Raw genomic sequence first — 10596 nt, 5'->3', positions numbered from 1 at the left:
TATCTCTATCTATCACAGCAGTTTAAGCTGCTATGCCCACAGCTTCAGTTTAAAGAACCACAAGTGCCTGCATGAATCTGACCCCAGGAGTTACATAACCTCAAAATCATTGTTGTGACCTTTTCCGTGTATTATAGGATAATAAATTATATTATTATTATTATTATTATTATTATTATTATTATTATTATCATCTCTACTTTTTTCTTGCAAATGGGTGAAAATGTTTCTTTTTTTATACTTTCACTATATTTACTGACAGCTGGCAGCCCTGATTGACTCATTTGCATCTACCCAGTAATACAAACTCAGCAACACACAAAGCAAGTAAAATACAATAAAAATCTTGTTTCCTTATAAATCATTATTATTCTTAATATTTTTGTGCCACATAAACCAAATGAATGCTTACTGTGCCTGTCTCACAATTGTCGAGGCGGACATCATTGTTGTTTCAGTTACAGAAGAGGTTATATAAAAATCCACATTTCTCAGCTGATACTTGCTCACAGCAATAAGAGAACCCTCCCTGTTTTGTGTTCTATTTCTCCTTTCACTGGCTCCCTCGCCTTGAATCCTCGTCTGTCTCCTCCCACACAGCAGAAAAAAAGGTCACGTATGTTTGGGAAAATATGTAGGTCAGTGGAACATTTCTTGCACTTCAGCTGGAGAGCTAGCTAGCTTTCTTTTATCAAAACCCATCTGCAAACCACCTACACTATATTTTATTTCTTAAAGTCATGCTATTAAAAAGGTTTATTTTTGTTTTATTACTGACCTAATTCCTAACAGAGCATACACCCCTACCTCTGCCAACACCCCTCTGGGCTCCCACCTAGTACCATAGGTGGCATATTATCAGCTCCCCGCAAAGCTGCCCACCCAATTCTGCCTTCGTATGATTTCATTATATTGTTAGTTATTCCAATTTGAGAAAAACAAGCCTCTATTGTTGTAAGTGTCACCTGAGAGGAGTTAAGAGAAGACACTGGGGTGAGATTAACAAGCCCCTGGCTCTCTCTGGGCCAATGCAGATCTGCCCACCTGGAGATGCAGCCCGTATCCGAAGCTTATGACCATGCACACATCGATACATTAGAGAGGGGTATTTGGAGAGGGCCCCGCATCCTGCATATTGCTGTCACTGCCTGTGTGTCGCCGCAGTCTCTCCCCGAGTCTGAAGCTGGCACTCTACTGCCTCCCGAGCCTGGCATACTGTGCCACTTCGCACCATGAGATATAGCAACAGCAATAAAGCTAAGGGAAGTCCCGATTTCAGCACTACCAAGAGTTTGCCATCGGACCGTACCTCACTGCACAGCCCCAACAGTCGGTGCAGTACACCAGGGGAAGCCACATTCCGCTGGCCGCCTAAGACTCAGCTTGCTTCGGCGGACAGTAGCACCGTGAGCTGGGAGCGCAGCGCAAAGTCTACAGATCACCGCAACTCTGCCAGGTAAGAGGCTTCCCATGTCATGTACCAGCAAAATGCTCTAATCGACATATCGGTGAATGATAGTTAAGCCAATTTGGTACATTTTTAACGTCTGGATATGGATGCGCACAGAAAAACATATGCGCAAATTATTTGCGCTGGCACCACTGATACGAGTCTGTTGCAGCACCATGTGGCGGTAAAAGGGTTTGAGTAGTTTACGGGGTTGTATGTGGTGTTGCGATTAAATGATCCTCTGATTAGAAAACATCGAAGAAGTCAAGATAACATAGAACAGTAGTTTTTTTGAAAGTTGCAGTTTTTGTATTGTTTGTTGTAAGTGTTGATAGCACACAGGGCACTGACGCATTTCTTGTATTGGTGCGATTTTCATTGGATTTTCCTACAGCTTCTAAACACAGTTAAAAACAGTATGTTAATTATTTTGACACATACAATTATATTGTCGCTGGTGTATTGCCAGCTTTTTTTCCCTGCTTACTAGTGGTTTTACATTGTATTTCCTTTTTATTGCTGATAAGGTATAATGGCCTGTCTATTTGTACTGTGTTGAAATAATAGCTGATTTATGATATCACTGATTACTGTTAGAAATATGAAATAATGTATGTTTTATTAGTTTATTAATAATAGTTTTGTGTACCCTAGGTCTTTTACACAAGACAGGCATAAAGTTTCATGTGTATCCTCCAATTTAAGGATCACCTGGAGAATATCAGTATATACTCACCAAATAACAATTTAATTTGCAGATTTTGTAAACTTTCATTGAAATATAGCATAATACCAGGAGAAAAGTTGCAGAATTTTCCTTGTTAGTAAGTCAAAAATTCAAGTAATGTAAGAAAAGTTAAATGGAGATAATTAATTCTTCCCCATGTCTACATAATAAGCTATTTTAATTCATATAACACAAAAGTGTAATTACCGAACAATGCATAAACTTCTTTAATATTCTCATTTTTCTTGCAAGAATCATTACTAATGTAACATTTTGACATGTCATAGATACGTGTAATCCCTATGTGATGTGGGTTTTTCAAGTTATAAATACATTTACACTTTTGACATTTTGAAGATTTATACTTATAATTGTTTTATACAGAATTGCTTTATTTGTTTTATAATTGATACACTTTCCATGTCAATTATATTTTTATTTTTTTATTTTTGTTATACCTGTTTTCATTTAGAGGCTAGGCTAAATGTATCAAGCTGCGGGTTTGAAAGAGTGTAGATGCAACCAATCTGATTCTAGTTATCATTTATTTAGTACATTCTACAGAATGACAGCTAGAATCTGTTTGCTATAGGCAACATCTCCATTTTTTCAAACCCGCAGCTTGATAACTTTACCCCAAGGTGGCAACTTCAGCCATATGTGGTTTCAGAAGGGGTTTTACTGGCATTTAGAATCCACACTGGTTAAAAATAATCTGTTTGTAGTTTGATTCTACACAATGGCCAAAACGCTGGTGTTCTAAGGGGTGCAGAACTCCCGAGTTAATCCTGAGTGGTGGAAAGTGCCTCCAAGTTGTGGCCAGTGGGTCAGATCTGTGTCTTAAATAGGTGAACAATATTATGGTCATTTATGAAGAACAGTGGGACACAGAATAACATACTACATGAACTGGAGGACGCTCATCTCTATACTTATGCACCCATCTAACTTGGAAGTCGGTCTGAAAGCCTTTTCACTTTGCACTAGATTTATTAAGGGGCACATTTATCAATGTTCGGCAAAAATGAAAAATAGTTATCAATCCTTATCGCATGGATAAGGATTGAACTATTTCTCAAATTTATGAAAAACAGATCACAGAAACAGCAGTTCCGATAAACTGCTGTTTCTGTGATGAAAAAAAACATACTTATCGTGCCTCTTCGGAATGCGCTGTCTCCGGATCTCCTCCAGGTGTTCTTCGTTCCTCTTCATAGATCAATTGGGCATGTGCAGTTTGAAGAACTCCACATGCGCACAAACATCTCTGCTCAGTCTCTGCAACTATAGTAGCAGAGACGGAGCGGTGAGTGACAGGGAGGGATCATGTGATCCCTCCACACAGGCTCTGTCCAGCTCTGCTCTTCGGAGCAGAGCTGACAGCACTGAAATCTTTCATTTATGATAGCTGGCGTACATTATCATGACAAGATTCCGAAAAAAACTTTTTTTCAGAACTTGTTAGATTGCGGCTGGGAGCATTCACCATACTGTAGAATGGTGACTGCTCCCAAAAACGAAAAGGAGTGCAAAGCAGCAGATATTGTGGATATCTGCTGCTTTGATGCACCCTTCTTAAATATACGGAGGACACAGACGGACCTTAATTTCATGGTAAGTAGCCCTTAGTTTCTAAGGGGTCTATTTATGAAGACCTAAATTACGTGGAAACTGCTTTTTCAGCATGCTTTAGACATTTTTAAGTAAAATGTTCATTTACTAAAAGCCTAACGCAGGAGATATCGGAGAAGATTACCACATTAACCACAGTCCCCATAATAGTCAATGGGAGGCTGCGTTCTGGGCAGTTTTATCAAGTTCCAAAAATGAGCTATTCAGAACTTGTGCATGGCTGAAGATAACTATTGAATACTATGGGGATAGTATTGCAGTAGAGCGTACCGGCTCTCTCCTCTGGTTGATATCGCAAAATGTCTCTGCGCACCTCATGTCACACATGCGCAAAGCCACATTCTGATTCTGACCAGAGAGGAGAGACCAACAACAGGAGTTTTAAAGTCAGTGAAGTCATTGCGGGGACAGCCTCCTAACGGACGCACTGTCCAGGGATGAATTTTTTTTTTTTAATAAATGCTCATGAAATATCATCTGTCACCATTGCGTAGACCACCTCCTTTGTACAATTTTCGCATCACTTATGAATGGAAATTATCATTGTTTCATGATATTCTGATACTTTCTAAATGCATTTCTTTTTTTTATTAAATAACATGTGAAAGCAAAAGAGCTGATGTTCTTTGTCCAAGTGTTTTATATATGTTTATCTGTTTATTCTTTAAATATAGTTTTTGTATACTTCACACTCTGGAACTGTACAGGGCACAATGGGTTTGATGCCAGTTGGATGTATGTCAGGCGTGATTTATAACAGAAAATAAAGCCATGTGTAAAAATAGCGTATTTAATTTATGCCCTTATGCTGAGTCGCCTGCATAGCAAGTGCCTTGTCCAGCTCTGCACCTGGAGCATGTGGGGCCAACTGAACACAGTAGGTGTGGCAGGAGGGTGCTACACTCTCTGGGGCGCCCTCCAGAAAAAAAAATAATATATATATATATTCAGCACAGGCGCTGGACTCCGTTATGATTTGAGTCCCCACTCAGGAGAGAGAAGGTATCGGAACAATAGCGGGAGTATAGAGGATTGGCGCAAGCGCCAACTCAGGGCAGAAGGGTGTTGGAGATCCCAGAACTGGCCCTACATATATGGAGTAACCCCATTATCCTATTTGGCCTAATCTTGTATAAAAAAAATACTTTGTTGTATATTTTACAATTGTCAGATTTTCTGTATTTTGTTGCATTATTATTATTATTATTATTATTATTATTATTATTTGTAGTAGTAGTAGTATAATAGCATTACTATTGCTACTTTTTTTAATGAGAACTGGAATAAAGTTGCGATTAAATTAAGCTGTTCAGAGTTTGAGACAGAAATTAAGTGTATTGAGTTTAGGTTAAGTTGTAGAAAGGGAAGAAGAGAAAATTACAACTACCAATAATATAAGGATGACATAAAGGTGGATTTATAATGATTGCCTTCATTTCATGGGGGTTTTTTTTTGCAAGCTTAAATATATTGCAGTTTTGAAATTATAATTGTTATCTGCAGTTTTTTTAACCATGCAGCTATAAAATGCAAAAAAAAAATTATATATTGAAAAATCTTGATTTGTCAAATAGAACTATTATCTGCACTTCTGCTTCTGAATTTACAACAGTAAGGGTCATTTATGAAAGTGCAAAAACTGCTGACCAGCTTCTTTGATGTTATGTAACTGTTTTTGAGCAAATGTGCTGTTTACAAAGGAAAGTGCTTGGATTTCATGACCAAGACTGAATAATCCGCATGGGTGCAATATTTAGCATCATCTTCTCGGATTATTTAGGCAGATTGGGGAAATTATTTTATGCCCATATGCAAAAACAACAATATTTTGTTTTGCAGAACAAGATAGTTAAATGAGATGTAAGGTTTGGAGAGGGAGCATTGTGCAATCCATGGTTTTGCCATGGCCGAATAGGGCTCTTCGCTCTGTAAATGACCTATTTTTATGTGCTTACAACCTATACATTCAGGGACTCATGAAGAGTAGAATGCAATAAGCGTTTTCAGTGTTTACTATCTACGCTTTTTTACTATTGTGCGTGCCCACTAAGCACTAGTTACGTTTGCGGCCATATGACGACTGTTTCGCATTTTGCGTTTATGGCCACTTGTGGGCACTTACAATTGAAGAGGGGAAGGAGGAGACGTGTAAAGGCATGTTGGAGCAAATGTGACTTATGTAGACTGAGACTCGGACGCATGCTTGCTGTCAGTAGATGAGAAACTTGCCCATGCTCTATAACTGGTCAGTGTAAGTTAGTTACAAACTGATAGTGATGACCACCAGCTTCGATGCGTTTGCCTCAACATACCCACATAAGATGTCTTTTTTTGGGATACAATTTCCAGCTGCTTTTTAGATGGAATCTGCGTCCAACTCTACACAATGAGACGCTTTTTGTACCAGCAGATGCAGTGACCCGCAAGTCCAATGATTAATTAAAGACATAACTGATGGGGCAAATTTCAAGAGTTTAAATTATGAGGGATGTTTCTACTATATGTTTTTCCATCTGGATATTAATCTAGCAAAATTAGGAACAAGCTAGTTTTACAGGGACTTTTCAAAAAAAACTAAACAATGTTGACGTGCTACTTGTTATGTGTGAGGAAGGAATTATTTGCATAAAGTGTAATACTCTGCGCACCCTCATGTGAGCTTTACTGCCTTCCCCGCAAGGAACCCTGGTAAATATTCCCCTGTTTGTACTTCAAATTGTTTTTATGCTTATGTCGTGTTATACCTGTGGTATTGATATTGTGACATTCTTATTTGAAAACGTTATTTTAGAAGATCAGAGTAACTAACATGTATATTTTAGGCCAAAAATAAGCCTTGCGCTGAAATGAATAGTTAGTTTACATTTGACAGTACTGCTTGTCAGGATGCAATCACATGGTTTAATGTATTTAATATGTTTCCCTGCTTCACACCTTAAGTACATGTAGGCAAATTTACATATGAACTTTAACTCTTTTCCTTACAGATATTCTTATAATTATACAATATCTATATTGAATAATGTATACTTTTAACAATATTGTTATTTTTAGTTTTAAAGGTAGTGTGGAAGTTAGTTGTTAAATATTTTATTGCCAGAAAAAATAATGCCTATGAAGCTTTTATTACATTTGTGGAATAGCATTTAGTCCCCCTATTTCTCTTTAAAAAAAATCATCTATTAAAGTAATACGGTGTCAATGAGAAATGCATCACTACGATGCCATCCTCAATTCCCCTTGTCCTGACGGATTTTCAATTTCATTGCTCCCACTACTGTATGATTACCATCTGGCGCTGGCTGGCAAATTTTAGCAAAACTTCAATCAGCAGCCTATTAGGAACATTGTAAAGGAGGAAGCCCAGTGACACAGCCGAAGGTAGCCCATTATGGGACTGTCCCAGCCAGATTAACATCCTCTTTGCCTACTCTAATGTCTGATTGCATCCTCATTGCCGCCTTTCCTGTCTGATTGTCATCGTCATTGCCTTACTCCTTGTCCCCACTAAATACTTTATGGCCAGTCCCACTGTAATGGCTCAGTGCACCCCCCCTCTCCCCCACTTATCTATTACCTGTCCGTATCACAGTCCAGTTTTAATCTGGGTTGTGCTGCCATGGCTTTCTGTGAATTCTCTGGTGCTACTGCCACTTGCTAGTATCTTCTGGCCAAAACAGTGGTCGAAAAGACAGCAGCCAATCCCAAGGTCATTATTGATTCATCTGTTTTTGGTAGTGTGTGTGCATCCTTGTGGGTTATTATAGTCTACACATAATCGTATGCTTCCCTGCTTGTTTCTTCCTAGTTTCTTCCTAGTAGAAGTAGTACAACCCATGGACTATGACTTTCTCAGATGATTTGAGCCTCAATAATCTCTTTGATCACCCCCTTCACATTTCCGTGTATGACATTGGATAGTGGTTGGAACATTTCACTAATCTGGGGCCATCTTGGGTGTCAATTTTTGTTGGACAGTTTCAGTTGCTACAAAATCCAAAGGGAAATACCTGAGTGTGTCGCTGGAGAATCAGCAGTTCCTACATTGATCTCTTCCCACCACTCCTTTTCTGGAGTGTTTCTGTACTTGGCTTTAGCTGTCAGAGAAGTAACTGCTTGATTAGCTTTTATTGTACATCACCAGCCATATTGGTAGTGCAAATAATGATTGCGATCTGTGCATATTTACTGCCTTTAACTGGAATACCTCCAGGACCAGTTATATTAGCTGCCTGTACCCTTATATCTTCACACTACATCAAACTCTACAGTCTCTCTGTCTCCCACGCTGGGATTAACGGGAGTGCGGTGTACAAACATGGCTTCCTTGGTGTCATTTCTGTTTATAAATTCATAGCCATTGAGCACATTTAACAAATTGACAGTGCCCATAACCTTAATTGTGAAAATCTTCTCATAGAACAGCCTGTAGCCTTGAATATATTTTATCATCTGTTGTAGTACTTGTAGTAGGGACAAAAAGAAATGATTAAAATTTTGTAGGACATTCTTCCCTAAAATTACCATGGACAGTCTGCTTTGAAGTGGTCTACTCACAATTACTCCTGGGTTTTACATTTTCATTACTTCTTTGCTTTTCTCTGGAATACAGTATCCATAAGTGGGTACCCCTAAACTGTTACCGGCTATCAGTCAGAACCTATCCCCTGGAACAGGTTGCAAAAGATCAGTGGTCTAATATTTCAAGTAGTGGGTGTCTTGTAAGGTGATCCCTGCATTAGTGACAGATACAGAAGGGCAGTTCCCAACCAACTTGTTGTGTTCTAAAACAAGCAGGGGACCTGTGCTAGACTTGTCAGAGGTCCGGCCCTTGACACCTGGGAGCTGGTGTATAACGGCAATGAGTCACTTACCTAAAAGTGGTGTCTTCTAATGGGCTATTATAACTTCAGTTCGTTAATACTTGGGTAGATTCTACATATGAGAACCTAGTTTCATATTGTACATAAATTCCCTCCTGTTGTAGTTACCGTTTCCTACAGCATCTCCTGTACATCTGGGAAGCCATTTTCTCAACGATAAAAATGCTCTGTGATGGTTGTGGAGATTGTTGGGAGATACAAAAATATATTAGTAGGCTAATTGGCTGCTATCAAAATTGACCCTAGTCTCTGTCTGTGTGTTTATATTAGGGAATTTAGGGGTATATTTAAGAAATAACGGTAGTGCACTATTGTGCACTTACCGTGTAAATTAGTCCACGATGTCTCCTACTCAAATTTATTAAATGTGCATCGCAGCAGATATCATGGATATCTGCTGCTTTGCACTCCTTATCGTTTTTGCTGAAGCTGGCGTACATTATCAGAATTTAAGAAATCCAATGCTGTCAGCTCTGCTCCGAAGAGCAGAGCTGGACAGCGCATGTGTGGAGGGATCACATGGTCCCTCCCTGTCACTCAGCGCTCTCTCTGCAACGATAGTTGCAGAGACAGAGAGGGGATCTTTGTGCGCATGTCCAGTTCTTGGAACTGGATATGCGCAATTGAAGAATGAAAAGAAGGAGGAGAAGACCCGGAGACAGCGCTTCCGAAGAGGGGGGTAAGTATGATTTTTTACATCACAGAAACAGCAGTTTTTCGGAAATGCTGTTTCTGTGCAGGGCTGTACATAAATGTGAGAAATAGTTCAATCCTTATCATTGCGATAAGGATTGAAAACTACTTTTCACTTTATGTGAATATTGATAAATGTGCCCCTTAGACTGTAAGCCCCAATGGGGCAGGGACTGATGTGAGTGAGTTATACAGCGCTGCGGAATCAGTGGCGCTATATAAATAGATGGTGATGATGATGATACTTATGATCTCTCTTTTTCAGGTAATGAATCAGTCTCAAGTGACCCCTAGTTCCAATCTTATTCCCTGTAGTTCTTCTCTTAACCTTTCTCACAAACTCCTGTGAATTCTTTTTCCAGTCCATTCTCTCCAGCTAATCTTACCAGCTCTCTTTCATTTTTTTACAATGTAATCCTGTCAGCTCTCTATATTTCTCTGCATCTGACTTTTGTCCTTGTCCAACTGTCGCTCTCATCATGCACATTACACAGAGCCCATTTTATGTATATACAAGCTCAGGAAATTATAGCTTCTATACATATTGCAAACATTACCGGATTACCATAGGAGTCTTGGGCGATTCGTATCCGCGGGTTGTTCAGGCAGTAAAACATCACTGGTTTAGCACATTGCGCAAGACTTCTACGGAAACCTGCCTTGTATTGACTTCACCACTATACTTCATGTCCTGGACAAATCAACTGCAGTGCAAAAATGAGCCAGGAGAATGCTTATGTAGTGTTAGAAATGGCAGTGTAGCCGATTTCCTTGGTGCTTTAATATAGCTGGTCTAGAGGGGGGATCTGGTCACCTGTAATCTCCCCAATCCCCTGCAATAGATGCACACAAATGTTTACCATGGAAAGCAGTGATAATTTTTTATTTTGTATTATATATTAATGTAAATAAGGAAAGAGCTCGTGCGCATACATAAGTCTTGTATAATTCTTAGAATCATTTCTTAAAAGAGTCTAATTAAATGACTAATAATATCTGAACAAATGTTCTATATTAAATATTTAATTCTAGCATGTGCTGTCAATGGCCTTGGTCATCTTTGTCTTTTCAGTTCCCATACTTTATTCTTCCTACATTTGATGGGAAAATTGTGAAAAATTGCTCTGTTTGGGTAGTGTTCCCAAAAATATGAATTTCCATGGATGTATATCATGTGCATGAACATATGATTATGTCAAATACGCATCCGG

The 10596-nt window shown here is 39.0% G+C and overlaps 1 protein-coding gene across 1 annotated transcript in view; it reads left to right on the top strand.

The window, feature by feature from the left end:
- Positions 1-625: 625 nt before the first annotated feature.
- NPAS2 (neuronal PAS domain protein 2) overlaps positions 626-10596 on the top strand; it is a 95143-nt gene continuing 85172 nt past the window's right edge. Inside the window, exon 1 of the mRNA XM_075200240.1 lies at positions 626-1456. Within this exon, the coding sequence (XP_075056341.1) occupies positions 1233-1456 (224 nt within the window). The 5' untranslated portion in view covers positions 626-1232. The remainder of the gene's footprint in view (positions 1457-10596) is intronic.

The sequence above is a fragment of the Mixophyes fleayi genome, chromosome 2 (genome assembly GCF_038048845.1).
Source record: "Mixophyes fleayi isolate aMixFle1 chromosome 2, aMixFle1.hap1, whole genome shotgun sequence".
Taxonomy (NCBI): Eukaryota; Metazoa; Chordata; class Amphibia; order Anura; family Limnodynastidae; genus Mixophyes; species Mixophyes fleayi.
Note: the sequence above shows the minus strand (reverse complement) of the source record. Positions and strands in the feature narration are given on the sequence as shown.